Source organism: Coturnix japonica, chromosome 37 (genome assembly GCF_054131305.1).
Source record: "Coturnix japonica strain WE chromosome 37, WE-NBRP24, whole genome shotgun sequence".
Taxonomy (NCBI): domain Eukaryota; kingdom Metazoa; phylum Chordata; class Aves; order Galliformes; family Phasianidae; genus Coturnix; species Coturnix japonica.
Window position 1 is genome coordinate 2777721 of NC_140699.1, and position 16394 is coordinate 2794114.

General features: G+C 45.6%; 1 protein-coding gene across 1 annotated transcript; it reads right to left on the reverse strand.

Annotated features, from left to right (window-relative positions):
• Positions 1-7018: 7018 nt before the first annotated feature.
• Positions 7019-8865, reverse strand: LOC146754912 (rho GTPase-activating protein 32-like). Its single transcript, XM_085526539.1, has 2 exons — positions 8645-8865; positions 7019-7507 (listed from the first exon to the last, which is right to left on the reverse strand). The coding sequence occupies exons 1-2, from the start codon at positions 8709-8711 to the stop codon at positions 7086-7088; spliced, it is 489 nt and encodes a 162-aa protein (XP_085382665.1). The 5' UTR covers positions 8712-8865; the 3' UTR covers positions 7019-7085.
• Positions 8866-16394: the final 7529 nt, after the last annotated feature.

Genomic DNA, 16394 nt, shown 5'->3' on the forward strand with positions numbered 1-16394 from the left:
CGAAGAGGGCAGAGGGGATCTTGCAGCTTTCTGGTCCCTCAGTGCCTTCCTCTCACCTTGCTGTCTTAGTCTGTCCCCTGCCCGCTCTCTGGGATATCCCCATGCAGGGTCCCCTCTTCCCTGGCGCTGGGCATCCCCTGCTGTTCTTGGGGAGCATTTTGGCAGCAAGACTCTGAAATCCACTCTCTTTTGTTTGTGCAGCAGCCGGAGCTGCGCATCTGACCTGGCTCACCCTGAGCTTCCCTGCAGAGATCTCTGAATCCCAACTGCAACGTCTGCTGACCCTCTGCTCTTCCCTGGGTACCCACTTTGCTCTGCAGTGGGGTGGGGAAGGGCTGCAGATGGGTGAGGATGGAGATGGTTGTGCCAGGAGCGGAGTGTGGACGGGTTGGACCCTCGTGATCCTGCACGACTCCCCCACGGCTGCACACCTGAAGGACAATCCTACAGAGAACGATGGTGCATGGCTGGAGCCCTTCAGAAGGCTGAAGGCTCAGCCCAGGAGTTTCAATGAGGACGCAGCCTCTCCAGCTGCCCTGCTCATGTTTCTCTGCTCAGGGGGCCGACGAGGCCCTGGTCTCACACTGGAGCTTTCTTCTACCTCTCCTGTGGTCCCTTGGAGCATCCCCTGCTCCATCCTGCCCTGCCCCGCGCTGGGCTCGTGGGGGAATGTGGGAATACAAGAAAAGCTGTTCAGAGCAGCAGCTGTGGAGCCAGATCAACAGCCTGAGAACCAAGGACACCTCTGGAAGGAGAAGAAGGGACTCATGGCTCTGATTGGATATGTTAGAAAAAAAAAAACTTGTGAAGGTTTATAATGGATGTGAGAACTTGTAATAAAGGATTTGGATCATTCACATCTGAGTCCGTGCTTCAAATGCTGCAGGGGAATGGCTGCGTTGAGCCCTGGGAGTGGTATTCTCTCCTTATGCGCTCTCACTTCCCTTTGGTCACTGAAGAAACGACTTTTGAACTCGGACTTAAGGATTTCTCTGCATGATCCCATTGGTGCTGAACTCGGATCTCAGAGGAGCTCCAGGATGTGCCCCATAAAGCACAGACCAATTTCTTTTTGCTTTCTGCAGCCCTGTTTGTTTCGTGTCACCAGTCCTTGTTCAAACCACTGCAGGGTGGGAATTTCTGCACACCTTGAAACAGGAGCATCTCTATTGACTTGATGGAGTCTGTCTTTTATCATTCTGGGGATGGGGGGGGGAAGAAGAAAATGCAGTTTCCATGGCCTGGTGGAGGGCACGATGGCATGCGCAGGGTCACCCTGCCATGGACAGGATGGTGGCTGCTCCTGGGTCACAGCTGAGCCCCGTGCTGTGGGGCTGGGCAGGATGGATCACAGGACCCATGGTTGCCCTGTGACGCACAGCACTTTTACAAAGTAAAAGAATCAATTTCCTTAAATATTGAGCATCCATACGTAAATTGCAGCCTAGTGGAATCTTTTCCTATCCAAACAGAATTCTTTATCTATTTCTGTTACATAAGAAAAGCAAATAATTTTTTATCGGTCGACTTTGAAATTCAGGCAAGTGTTCACTTGAAGTGTTATGAAGTGTCAGCTTTTCTAGAGCATTTACTTTTCATGCTCTTAATTTCTCATTATCTCGCCTTATTCTCTTGCCACGTCAGTGTTTTCATTCGATGGCTTCCATGTGACAAGAGCTCTTGCTGTGTGAGCGATACAAATGTAGCTTTAAAAGTGGTACAACTTGCTATTAAGGCAGCTTCCCTCGGGAATTCCTTAAAGCTGCAGTGAGACAAGGGACACAAGAGAAACTTTGCTATGCACAGCAGGCTGAGCCCTCCTGCAGTCCCAGCTATGGAGTGCTCTGCAAAATCTGTCTCTTTTTGCTCCTGATGTGCAGAGGTTTGATCTGCTTTTGCACCAGCAAGAGAGAAGTGGCACCTCACACTTATATTTCTGAATATTCTTGCTGCATTCAGTGGGATGTAAGCAATAAATAAAGAAATAAAATAAAAATATTATTGCTTTGGTTCTCAAAAAAAAAAAAAAAAGAACTGCCCAGCTTAATTTTGCTCCAGATCCTTCACTGCTTTGTTGCCTTTCACTGGACAAGATTTAGGGCCTCAATATCTTTCTTATAGTGAGGGGTCCAAAACAGAAAACTGATAAACAGACAGGCACTGTGATCAATAGAACTTGAGGAAGAAATTCATCTTTCATGAGGAGCTCCTCTTTGCACAGCACCAGGAACTAAGACAGGTGTTTGATTATTTCCTGCTATGAGGCAAAGATGGATCAGCAGATACAGCTGGAATCTATCTATCTCCTCCCCACTTTATTCCCCACCTTCAATTCTTTTTGGAAAGGAAATGCTGCAAATCTGGACTTATTTGGGAAATCACCGTGCACACAATGAAGTGAGAAAGCACCGTGCACATGAACAAGGCAAGATCCTGGATCAAGCTTTCAGTGGAAGGGAAATGCCTGAAAGGATTGAGCAAAGTCCTGGCGAAAAATACCTGGGGTTCCTGTTGGTGGGAAGCTGAACATGAGCCAGCAGTGTGCTCTCACAGCACAGAAAGTTAACCATATCCTGGGCTGCATCAAAAGAAGCACGGCCAGCAGGGCAAAGGAGGCGATCCTGCCCCTCTACTCTGTGCTGATGAGGCCTCATCTGGAGTACTGCATCCAGATGCAGAGTCCTCAGTACAGGAGAGACATGGACCTGTTGGAGCATGTACAGGTCACTGATACATGCCATAGAACTGATTCAAGGGCTGGAACACCTCTCCTATGAGGACAGGCTGAAAGAGCTGGGGCTGTTCAGCCTGGAGTACAAAAGGCTCCACGGTGACCTGAGAGCAGCCATGAAATCCTTAACAGGGGAAAGTAGAAAGAAATACAAATAAAAGAGATTTCCATTAGGATATTTAGCAACACAGTCAGTAAGGGAAGTCAGTAAGGCACAGATGATTTGCTACATACTACCAGAAGAAGAAATAAATATTACAATTCAATGGTAAATTCAGTTGTATTCACTTTTACTTCTTCATAGACTAAGATCTGAATACATAGAAAACCAAGAGAAAATTTATTACAGGGATTATAGCTCTTTCATTAAAAATGTCTGAAACTTAATAAAGAAAGTCAGCCAGGGATGGATTTATTGACCATATCAAATATGACCCCTGACTTCAATTCTTTGTGTTGCTTTTTACAAGGAAATGTTCTCTTGGCAGTGGGGTCAGCATATTTGGTGTTGAAAGATGCTGTAGAGCAAGGACTGACTCCACTCAGACATCAGGATGCCCAGGACAAGTAGGGTTCCCAAAAGGGGAAACTACAAGCTGCCATCAACATCTCAAAGTAAAATCTCTTGGAGAAGGCAGGTTTGTGCAGAGCCAGAAAGATCATGAGGCTGCAAACACTTTCAAGGCATATTATGGTAAAAGCGAAGTTCTCCAGCACATGTAGATACCAGGAGGAGAGAGAAGGGGGTCCATGCACTGTCACTGTCTTTCCTCTGATATTCTATATAGTTCCATAGCAAATTAAATTCTTTGGCAGGTGAATTGCTGTAATAACAGAAGTAAAATAATAAAAAAAGCCATCGCCTGGGCACAATGAGGCACACTGAGAAACAGTGAAGGGACAAGAAGGAGAGACCTCAGCTTCCTCTGTTGTGGGTCTTCAAAGTGCACCTGCAGCAGTCAGCTATTTTCCCTTATTATTTGGCTCTTTTCAAGATTTTCTTTGTGATACTGTTTTTATTTTTTTATTATTTTTATTTTTCTGTTTCCTAAGAGTCTCTACATGTTGTAGGTACTTCCCTCATCCAAAATTTCCTTTCTTCTTACGATAAAAGAATACAGATTATTCCCTCAATAATGGGAAAGGACAAATAGAAGCTGCTTCACCCCATCTGAGGTCAGGCTGTTTCCACACATAGGAAAATTGCAGGTAAGTGGAGGGGATTTTATCTAAGTGTAGGAACCAGGGGTGAAAATGTCGATTTTCTCCTCTATGAGAAGGGCAGAGCCAGCCATGCACACCCACAGAGCACAGAGCTTTTCATTGCTTCTTCATTTTTAAGTAAAATCATAGGGAAACTGTCAGACAATCAATGTGCAGAAGTGGTACAATCTCTTGAAAAGCCACTTATAGATCTGCAAAACTTGCAAATAACAATTTTCTGTTTATCCAATTGTTTTCCCATCTCCAGATAAGACCCCGTGCTCTGATCCATTTTTTGTGCGTGCATCAACAGATTTACAAAAAGAAACAAGTCAGCAACTGGCAATTTATTCAAGGTGTTGAAAGTATCAGACAGTTGGTAGATTAGAAAGCAAACTGATTCCTCCAGAATTTCTTGGGGGACTCTCAGGAAATGGGATCCAGTAGGAGCTGGTCTGAAGTGGGGACTACTCCATTTCTAAGGAACTGTACATCAATGAGGAACTAGTTCAATGCTTTCTCAATCAAAGAAAAACCTGACTTCAGTACACGTCTGACCAAATGCCCAAGCTGTACAAACCTAAGTCAAGGTGTGAATGCAACTCTCTGAAAGGAAATTTTGTCATTTATTTCATTTATTTCATTAGTAAACATGGAAGTTTGGTGGCCCTTCCAGGCAGGGGGGCTGGAGCTTCATGATCCTTGGGGTCCCTTCCAACCCGGGTCATTCTGTGATTCTGTGATTCATTTCTCTGCATTGACAAGACTATCTTCCTTGTGTAAGCAGAAAGAAGAGCTGCTGGAGAGGAGCTCTGCTGAGAGGGACCTGGGCGTCCTGGTGGACGACAGATTGACCATGAGCCAGCAGTGTGCCCTTGTAGCCAAAAAAGCCAGGGGTGGGTAAAAGATCTAACACACATCTCTATGATGGGGGTGGCCCAATCACAAGCAGTGCTGCGCTCAGTTGTTCTGCTTGCCTGCTCCTCGAGGAGTTAGGAGAAATCTATGCCTGTTGCGTGTTCGAGTGCGTGTGCAATGCCATGTGGAGGGCTTATCGCAATAAAGATTGGCGGATTTGCTGCGTAGACCGGTCAGAACTCAGATCTGCGTTGTGCTTCCTGCGGCACCAAACGCCCAACAGTGGCAGTTCCGAGTATTGGCCAGCAGGTGGCAGCAGAGACCACGGAAAGAACGTCTGCGGGACAGACCCTGGGGATCCGTTCTCTTTTGATTATAGGGGAAATATATTGAAAGCTTCAGATTTCATTAATCTTTGTGGGAATCATATAATGTGCAACTCAGATCTACCTCTTCGTGCAGTGACTGCCTGTAAATTTGCTGGAGCCTGATATAATATGGCCTTGTGCTTTCCGCTAACTCACCTTCATTTCATTTTCATTAAATTTGCTTGGTAGTCAGATTTTGGTGTGTGGATATTTTAAAACAATCTAACTGACATTGGCAAAAAATTAAAAATAATAAAAAAATGCACGACAGCATCAATTGTATCAATTTTTATAGATAAGATAAAGAAGAGCAGTTTCCCTTAGTTTTCTGTGCCTCTTTACTTTCTTACCCTCTCCCCTTGTGTGAGAAACTCTCAAAGTCAAAGATTTCTAGTTAGGCAAAGCTGGCAGCGATAGCAGCAGTGCTTATTCATTACTGCAATACTGCACGCACATCCCCTATTGGCAAGGGAGAAATTGCACACCAGTCAGTGACATTAATTCTATTCTATGCCCTAAACCCAATGCAGGTGATGCTCTCATGGCTCTCATTGGTTGAGCATCTCAGGCTCACAGACTCCTCCAGACTGTTGCTAGGATTCATTTCCATAGAAGGTCAATTACCAACCTCTTGTTTTTAGGTTTGCCTTGTACTTTTCTGCGGACAGAGAAGGGCAATGTTTCCAACAGTCAGTACATTCATTCTGTGCTGTGCTGGGCTCTACCCACCCTGCGTATTTATCTTGTGCTTGTCTCAATTCTACCCATGTCAGAATGCCCCCAGTCTGAACTTAATTCTGTTCAGCAACTTTCTTGGTGGAAAAACTACTTATACAGCTGTTTTACAAGAGGGTTATACATTCAGTTAGGGCCTACACTATGTACTGAAAATACTGGAAACTTCCACTGCAAAAACACAATCTACCTCTCCCATCTGTGCAGCCTTGCAGACCCAGAGCATGCCAGGTTATTTCTGCTTTCATAGCATTTGCATGCTGTAGGGTGAGCAAAAGGTTCTGCTGCTTGATTCTTCTGCAAGAGCTGCCTACCGGCAAATGGTTGCAGGGATGGAGGATGTGACAGAAAGCATTTGTCTCCACAAGAGCAGAGTTACATTCAGTGCAGAGTGTGAGAGTCAGGTTGGTGTGGAAAAGCACTGACACGCTGGGGATGATGCAGTGCTCACATGTCTAACACTCACAGACATTACTGTCAGAAGGATGGTGCTGTGTTGTGCTTCTACCTTTGGCAGCCCCTGGAGAAATGCTGTGGCACACAGAACACCTTTGTATTGCACTGACTGCTGCCATGCAGCATGGATTTAACACACCAAATCCAGAGGAGCGTGACTGCATCTAACTGCCCTGAGGAAAACTACTGTAGCTGAAGAGATGAGGAGGCAGCTGCTCATCTGCAGAACAAGCAGCACTGCCAGACACTGGGCCAGGTGAGCACCTCCTGCTGCAGCGTGATGATGACAGGGCTGGAGATGATCTGCAAAGCCAGCTTAAAAGTGGGAGACATGAGTCAACATGGCAGGAGGACAGAGGTGTTAGGGAGCAGCCAAGGCATCAAAGAGTATCAAAAGGCTTTGAAAGGTATCACAAAGCGACAGCAAGGAAGACTGGGATTATCATGAGCAGCAACCTGGATGCTAGAGATTATTTGCTGCCATACAAAATGGTAGAGATCTTGCTGCTGACATCCCAAAGCCATGCAAAATGGGAACCCAGAGCTCTGCCTGCACGAACCCCACAGCCATAGCATTGCAAGCTGAGCTGCCTTGCTGTTTGTTGCATTCATCCCAATCCCTGTGAATGAAGACTCGGAATGCAGCCAAGGCGATGATTGAGCATGAGAGTGACTTTATTCAATAAAAGACAGGAGGGCTTGAGAGGTCAAGGGTGAAGACAGGACTCCTCTTGTCAAGATGAGAGTGGCTCAGAGCTGGTGCTGCTGCCTGGTGCCTGGGACTGGCAGCCTGACTCTAGGTCCCCATCTAAGATGCTCAGCTTCACCTCACTGATGCTGCCCTGCTCCTGCATGGTGGTGCTGCTGTTGGGGCACTCGGGCTGTGCTTGGGATGGGCAGCACTGCAAAGGCGCTGGGTCACAATCCAGGCAGGTGACTGTGGTGTCTGGCAGGCTCAGGTCAGGAGCTTCAGCAGAGCCAGGAGATATGAGAGCATGAACGTGGATGAGCCCCTTGTGTCCATCACTGTTACCATGTGGAAGGCTGTCATCCGAATTGCAGCGATTTGTGCTTAATAAGAACTCTCCATTGATGGAAACACACTGCACATCACTACTTGGTATGGATCTTTGGGGTTGACAAGGGCTCGAATTATCTAGGAAGGCACAGAAACACAAGGGTTAGTGTCAAACGTTTGCAAGTTGAATCATGCAAGAGGTTGCTGATACTTGGTAATAGAGTGGCGGCAGGACGAAGCAAATAAGCTTGAAGCAACAGAGCCACTGTCTTGAAAGTGATCCTCGTGCAGGTCCATAAGTTTTGACTCTGCCTGGACTTCATATGGGGCAGTATGACATCACAAAGGGGTGATATGATGTCACAAAGGGGCATTATGACGTCACAAAGGATCATTATGACGTCACAAAGAGGCATTATGACATCACAAAGGGGTATTGTGACGTCATAGAGGGGCATTGTGATATCACAAAGGAGCATTATGACATCACAAAGGGCATTATGACATCACAAAGAAGCATTATGATGTCACAAAGGGGCATTGTGACGTCACAAAGGGGAGACATTATGTCATCACAAAGGGGCATTGTGATATCACAAAGGAGCATTATGACATCACAAAGAAGCATTGTGATGTCACAAAGAAGCATTATGATGTCACAAAGGGGCATTGTGATGTCACAAAGGGGCATTGTGACGCCTCAAAGGGGCGTTATGATGTCACAAAGGGGCATTATGATGTCACAAAGGGGCGTTATGACGTCACAAAGGAGCATTATGATGTCACAAAGGAGCATTATGACGTCACAAAGGGATGTTACCATCACCCTGCGCCCAACTTCTCTCTCCCTCCGACTGGCTCCCTCTCCCACCAATCCCCGATCTCCCCTCCCCTTAGACATTGAATTCTCTTCTCACTACCTCCTCCCATTCCTTCCCTAGGAACAGAAACCATTCAGATTCTACAGCAAACTACAGCATCTGCACTGCAAGAGCACACTGAACCACCTGCAACAGTGAAACATGGTTTTGGAGAGCGGGTTTGAAAACACACCTTTAGACAGCTGTCTCCCTGTAGCCAAAAGGAAACCAAGCAGCCAAAGAAGAGTCCAGCCTGAAACATGCCCATGCTACTAGCCCAGGTTTTTCACAGTGAATGTAAAATCCATCCTGCTCTTGAGGTAACAAATGACCAGTGGGTCTCCCCTTGCTCCACCCCTTCTCCTTCAAAGCCAGAAAAAGAAAGAAAAAACAAGCAGAAGAAACCCAGACGTACCTTTCCACACACAGAGCAGAAAGTGGAACAGCAGTTGGTCTCCTTCCTGAGACATGGTGGGGAGCATCCCAGAGGAAGCCCAAGTTCTTTGCTTCTCTCCACAGGGACTTCAAGCACTCTTGGCAAGAGCTGCTTTGGTTCTTTCTTCAACTGCTTCCATCACTAGAATCTCCTTTGGAAAAGGAACACTAAAGAAAGAATCAGCAAATGAGAAAGAATGAGCAATAACCACTTTCCCAGCTTTCTTCTGACATGCAATTAAGACTCACGACTTGGGCAAGGTCTTAAAATCAGCTGGTTACAAGAACTGTCCCAAAATATATCCAGCTTCTGTACAGCTGCCGTTATTTCTGTCAGTGAGTGTAATCACAGAATCATAGAATGGCCCGGGTTGGAAGGGACCTCAAGGATCATGAAGATCAATCGCCTCCCTGTCCCTGCTGGCCATCCCCTCTTCTGATGGAGCCCAGGGGACCATTTGCTCTCTGAGCTGCAAGAGCACGCTGATGGCTCACGTTCTGTTTTTCATCCACCAGGACCCCCAGGTCCTTCTCTGCGGGGCTTCTCTTAAGGACTGCTCCTCCCAGGCTGTACAGATGCCTGGGATTCCTCCAGCCCAAGTGCAAAACCTTGCACTTTGCTGTGTTCCACCTCATTAGATTCACCTAGGCCAACCTCTCAGTTGAGCTCCCTCTGAATGGCATCCCTTCCTTTCCACTGCATCAGCCGCACCACTCAGCAAACAGCAGAGGGTGCACTCCATTGCATCATTGGTGTCACTGATAACCATGTAAAAAAGCACTGGTCCCAAGAACTGGTCCTGAACACCTCCAGGGATCCCACCACGTCCCCGGGCAGCCTGTGCCAGTTAATTCTGTGGGCAGAACTGCCAGTATGAAATATTATGCTATCGTGACAAAGAAAGAGAAGAAAAGCAAAATTAAGACTAGCTGACAAGCCTTGGCAGGAAGTTCTGCTCTCCATAAGTTTAGTCCCGTTATTCAATTCTCTTTGGAGCTGTCTCCATGCCTCTCTGGAGTTTGTTCTTTGAGAAGAAGCAATTAAGTAAGCTCTCCAATGCCAAAGTGCATACACTACTCTAGGGCTTTCTCGTCTCTCCATGGATCAACAAGGGTGACAAGCCAGCAGAATATGATGAAGAGCCTAATGCATTAACAGTGTAAAAAAAAAAAAAAGGCAATTGTTGCTGGGAAGAAGGTGCATTTGCATTTGTGTCATCTGCAGAGGGTACTGCAGAAATGGAAAGTCTTCCACTGGAGCAAACAAAGGGCTCTCATTTATTGCAATCAAGGCCCAGCGTGTGGATCTCAGAGATCAGACCTACACCCTGCAGCAAAACAGAGACCTGCATGGGAAAGTTCAGTTTCTCCCTACATCTGTGTAAGAAAAAGCCCACCATGGAATGACAGCTAAGGAAACATCCCTGTGACTCTTCACAGGTCTCTTCTACACTTGGGATTACTGCTACAAAAAGAGCTGTTGACATCATCTCTCGTGGCCAACCTGAGAGAAGAGCAGGAAGGCTGGGATGCTCTTTTTCCTATCTTTCCCTTGATTTCCTCTATATCTTAGGGACGAATCACAGGACAGAACACAGAAATCAAATGGCTCTACAAAGCAGATTGGCCAGTTCAAGTCAAAACAGCCACTGAAAACACCCCAGATGCTGTCTGACAACAGCTGGACTGTCGGGGAGTCAGGTGAATGCAGTCTGCTGGCCCTGGGCAGGAAGAGGACAGCCCAGACTGTCACAAACCTTTCACTGAAAGCTGATAGAGCATTTTATCCCCCTCACAGATGCACTGACAACTTCCAGCATCATCCATTGAGACGCTGTGAATTTTCAGGGTGTGTTTCTTCCCCACAATGTGCAGTTCGTATTTTTCACTGGCCTTGAGCTCCTTCCCATCCTTCATCCACTCCACAGTAGCGCCTGTGTCTGAAAGCTCAGCCTGCAGTTTGGCTTCCTCACGCAGCCGAGCGGAGATCTTTTCTACATCTTTGCTCTTATTGGTAAATCTCACTGCAGCACCTGTCAGGAGCAAAGGCCTCGTTATTTCAATTTAGATCAGGCTAACGTGGTCAATGTTTGCTGCAAGATCCCTAAAAAAGTATCACCTTCTGTTCCTGCACTCATCATTGTGTCAGTGCTGAGCAATACAAGATATTTCATTTGGTCTTCTTGCCGGATTTACTAAGTAAAAATCAACCAAACATCTCCTTCTACTGATTAAGAATGCTCTAAACATGCTTCTGCAGAGGTTTCCACCCAATGACAAACAGGTCCTCCCATCATGAATCTTTGTTCTATTTTGTCATGCAAAGCTGATTGATAGAGATATTATTGGAATGATTGCTCCCCTACTTCTAAACTATTCCAGTGCAATCAGAAAGGCTGTCTGAACCTGGAGCTGAAAGTACTGCTCTATGGTGATGCAGTGGTAAACCTGCTGACTGAATGCACTGGCCAGCAGCTGTGAACTGCAGACATTCATCAGCTGGCATGAAGCAATCTGGTTCAGATACCAAGCAGCTGGGTAGACTGGCTTACCCTACACTCAGTGCTATCATGTTTAGGTCATTACCAGGACTCACATCAGTCCATGGGATGCAATTTCAGGTATTTGGTACAGGCAGTGAATGCCTGCAGCCCCAGTTCTAATCATCAGATCACAGCAACTATGCCTTGACTGTAAGAGGAAAGGAGAAGGATCAAAGCAAACACCTCTCACTCTCATCTTGCTGCTGACATCAACATTTTCGGCAACAAATTTCACGTCTGCTCCACCATCATTCTTGGTGATGTTCTTTATGATTAGGCTGTGAGTAGTTTGGGTTCTCTTGATGATGCAGGTCTCGCTTTCCTGTAAGACTTTACCACTGAGGTACCAAGTGCTGCAACACATTGTTGTAAGATCAGTAGTAAACATGGCATCCCCTCCAGGTACAGCTTCACCAGTTGTTAGGGGGGATTTCACAACCAGGACTGGTTCTGAGGAAGAACATGGAATGCTCTTTAGATGCAAGTCTGGTATCTCATTTAGAGATGGAAGATTAAATCATGGGTACATTTCTACTTCTCCCTTTGCATGAGTGCTAGAAGAAGCACTTCTGTGCTTAAGACCTGTTACAGAAAGTTCTGCCTCTTGCACATGTGTGATATCAAAAGATAAGGATATTCATGTCTCTGTCACAGAAACAGAACTTGTATCACTTTAGTGGTAGCTGGAGGTTGATAGGAGATAGGAGAACTAGGAATAAAGGAAAGCCTTTGGTGTGTTAATGCACTGCTATCCTTAAAGCCAAATGAAACATCTTTAGGGAACCAACACAGCTGCTCAGCTCACACTGACCCATTTCCATTGGGGTTTTTGTGCTTACCAAGGTGCACGCTTCCTGGGAATTCCAGATACAGGCTCTATCCATGTGCATTGACTGCAGACACTCAGAACTGATCATCAGCCTCTTCAGACAGATTGCTCACCGTGAACTCTGGGACGGGGACATGAGACTTGTGGCACCTCACCCACGTGAAGCCAGTTAGTTTATTGGGTTCCACAATGTAGCCATCGATTGGAATGGGGCGGTGCATCTTCGGAGGGGACCATGCCAGCGTCACTGAGGTTTCTGTTTTATTTTTCACCACGGGGTCAGCTGGGGGCTGGGTGGGAGTTTTTCTGGGAGCTGAACAGAAATAAATACAGAAATATTAGCATAAGGTCATGTAGGCTGGAAAAGACCTTCAAGATCAGCAGACTCAACTTTCAGCATGACCTACTGAGTCCCACCATTAACTACTGTGCTACCTGAGGACATACATGACAAGCTTATTCCTGCAGGTATTTGCATAGTGAATATATTCACCCTCTGGTTGCTTTGGAACATTTTAGAGGTTAAAATCCCATCAGACTTTTTCACTGTGTGCAGCCACTGATACAGGCAGGAGGCTGGGAGTTACCTGATGGGCTCTAGTTACAGACTACTGACACAGTAAAGGATTGATTTCATTTCATTTTGGCCATCAAAAAGTTTGGAGTCTGGTTTAAGTCATCCATCTAGACTCCAATTATAATCATATGGAGAACAGCGCATTTAGGAGAACTCATCTCATCTTAATAAACCTGAATGAAATCACAGAATCATAGGATCACGGGAGGGCTTGGGTTGGAAGAAACCTTCAAGATCATCCAGTTCTAAACACCCTGCCATGGGCTGGCTGCCCACTAACCAGCTCAGGCTGCCCATCACCCATCCAACCTTGCCTTCAACACCAAGGACAGGCACCCACAGCTTCTCTGGGCAGCCTGAAATGGAAGCAATGAGCCACATGTTGAAGATACTCAAACATTCATGACTGTAGAGAGAGCCAAATACTCCATACATATTGCCTGCCTGGTCAATGGTATTAAAATGCCAACAACAGACTCATCCAGCTCATTGAAAATGGTGTGAACAAGGCGTACAGGATTCTTCCAGCAGCGAGTTAGATCTGCAAAGTGTAAAAATAGGAAATCTCAATGCAATGCAATTTTCCCTCATAACATAAATAGACACATAACTGTTTTGGGGTGCACTGTTACCAGCCTGTCAGTTGCTGTTGGTCAGTGCTAGATGCCAAAGGTCCCACTAACATAGCATGAAGCCGAAAGCTAGACGCTGGAATCAGATCTCCTGACCTTACCATCAGAAATCGAGATGTCATATTTTGTCAGAGGTGCCTGCTTGTAGGAGGGACAGCTTCCGAGCTTTTTCTGCTCCAGGAACCAGCTCCAGCTTCAGGATTTAAACAGCAGTCAGAAATTAAACTGAGCTTTGTCACCTCCATCAAACAGAAGGAGTGGTTGGGTGGTACAGCTTTCCAAATAACTTAGAAACTGTCACAACAATCAGATGCCTACCTTTTCTTTTTGAACTTGTTAATACATAGAGCTTAATAGCATCAGAATGCCCCAAGCACTTCAGATAACACGACAGCTGTAAACCCTTCTTTAAGGATTCCTTTGTTTAACCACTGACTAACTGTAATTCAGTGGTGCTGGTGGGAGAAGGGAAGTCCTAATCTTCCCAGATGGTGAATAGAGCTGATGTTCACATGCAGACTGGTGCTGCAGCACAGCCAGAAACCACTCATTTGGGAAACACAGCACCAAGAAAATAATGGGAATAGCTTCATAAAATCAGGCAGCTTCACCCAAATTTCATGTCAGGTCCATTATTCTTCCTATTTTCAGGAAGAAAGGTTTTCCCTTTTTCTTGTAGTTTTATTTTCTTTTCCTTTCATGCAAGCAGCTTTGTAGCTTAAAAAATTGTTTTCTAATCACCTCCTGGTGTGGACAAATCACACAGGTTTGACTCCATGTTTTACATAGTTAGCATTTTATATTTGTTCCAGTATGGAACTGTACAGCCATAGAATGGCCTGGGTTGAAAAGGATCTCAAAGATCCTCCAGTTCCAACCCCCTGCTATGTGCAGGGTCGCCAACCACCAGACCAGGCTGCCCAGAGCCACAATCCAGCCTTTCCTCATAGGAGAGCTGCTCCAACCCTCTGATCATCACAGTGGCCCCTCCTCTGGACCCACCCCAACAGCACCACAACCTTATTGTCCACAGAAAGCATATAACCCTCATTCAATTGCCCTTCCACTCAGCTTAGAGCACTACTAAAACCAGCATCTTCACCTTAGCTCATCACACTGCTGCAGTTCCTTTTACAAGGATTTCACTGGCAAAAATGAAATCAAAGCCATCACAAGGGATTTAGCACAGTTACGTGTTACTGGCTACGAGAGCTGTCAGCAGAGTCACCTGTCAGGCTTTGCTGCTGTTCTCTTTATGTAGAGGCACAACAAGGTTCAGACACCTCACAGTGCAATTCTCACTTGGACTGTAAAGAAAAAGGAGGCTTGAAAAGCAGCGTGTGGAAAACAAAGAAACAAGAATTAGAACAACAGTGGGGCCATGGCACTTGTAGGAATTGTTCTGCCTTTAACAGCAGAGCTTTTCAAGAAGTATGAGGGCATTGCAAACCAGACCAGTTTGGACAGATTGACAACTGCAAGTAGTGGGTTCCAAAATTCCAGACATGAAATCAAAGATAGAAAAACTCTTCACATTTTCATCTCTCAATTTTTCGTACATTGTGCATTACAGTGCAAACAAGTCTTCACATACAACTTGGAAGCTAAAGACAAGTCTGACAAAACAGACTGCACAAAAATGATGGATAATTAACAGAGCAAATTGCTCTTTCAAAAACAGAGTTTATGTCTTCTGGTCATAACACTTCAGAAGCCTCAGAGGCTTCTTCTCCTTTGTATATTTTCATTAATCTTAGATTTTGTTTTCATTCAATGTGACCTCACTAAACAAATATTGTCTAAGACCATGAGTATCACATAAATGTGCAGATCTCAAGCTGCTCACTTATCTAGTACCCTTGGCATGATGCTTTCTTTTCCTCAGCTGATCATCTAGATTGTGCCTGTTGATTGTGCAACAACAGCCTGTTGGTCTCGATTACCTGTGAGAGGCTCTAACTTTGGCCAGGAAAAATCATTTGAGGACAAGTAATTCTCTTGGAATCAGTAAGGCAGTCTTCCCATTCTTTCTTACCAGCACCCATCTTACATGTTAATAAAGGATTCTGGAAATCAGTTTGAAGATCAAGAAACAATTCAGTTCAAGCATATGCAATCACAGGATTTGTACGTCACCTGCAAAAGTCATTTTATTCTATCCACAATCTCATCCTACATGCAGTTCCTTAGAGGGTTCCTTAGGCACACCAATCCCATGCTCCTATTACAGACCCTTGCATAAGACAGGTGATATACCTACAAGATTATCTACAGCTTAGACTATGAAAACAGGGAGTCTAGCTAGAGAAAATTATCTACCTGTGCTTCTGAGCAATCTGTTAACCACTCTCATACGGTTCAGGCCAGTCCAAACAAGATGCAATGACATGTCAGCCACAGAAACAGCTTGATTTTAAGGAGTTTGTTTGGACAAGCCCCTGTTGCATACGGTGGTCAAACATGCATTACTTGGGGGCACATTGTATTTGATTTAACACATCCTCTTACCTCTGGCTTTGCACAGAGTCCAAAGTCTATCAGCTTCAAATTGTCAATCAGCAGATTTTCCCGGTGGATGAGAAAGCAGTCAGGAATGATTTCCACCCAAATGCCCAAGGAAACATCTTTTCTCTTCTCTTATTTCCTGCTGTGGACAGTGGTTCCCAGTCTACTCAAAGCTCGCTCGCTCTCGCTGTCTCAGAGATCTTCACTGACTGCTGGCAAGTTCCCATCTTCCAATATCCCAGGTGGGAAATACTAGCTTGTATCTTTGGAAAGGACCTGGGGACTAGGAGGACAAGTGGTGAGAGACCACAGGCTGAATGCAAGCCAGCAGTGTGCTCTGACAGAAAAGAAGTACAACAAGATCATCAGCTGCATTAAAAAGCAGCACAACCAGACCAGGACAAGTCATTCCTGCTTCAACACTCACTGGACCACATCTACAATACTGTATCTGGTTTTTGGCCAGGAAGGATAACAACCTGAAACAAACTCTGTGGATGACATCCAGCCTGTGCAGGGGGCTGAAGCTCCCACTCAGAGAAGAGAAGCTGGGGAGAAAGATGTTTGTTCAGGGTGCAGAGGAACCTCATGGCAGCTTCTCAATGCCTACGGGGTGGGGAGAGGGGGTGCGTATGAAGATTGAC

What these genes read in the sequence shown, in the direction of transcription:
- LOC146754912 (XM_085526539.1), bottom strand. Translation starts at nt 8,711, where the DNA reads ATGCTCCCCACCATGTCTCAGGAAGGAGACCAACTGCTGTTCCACTTT. An exon ending in TCTGCTCTGTGTGTGGAAAG is followed by an intron (nt 7,508 to 8,644) that starts GTACGTCTGGGT and finishes GTGCCTTCCTAG; the next exon opens with ATAATTCGAGCCCTTGTCAA.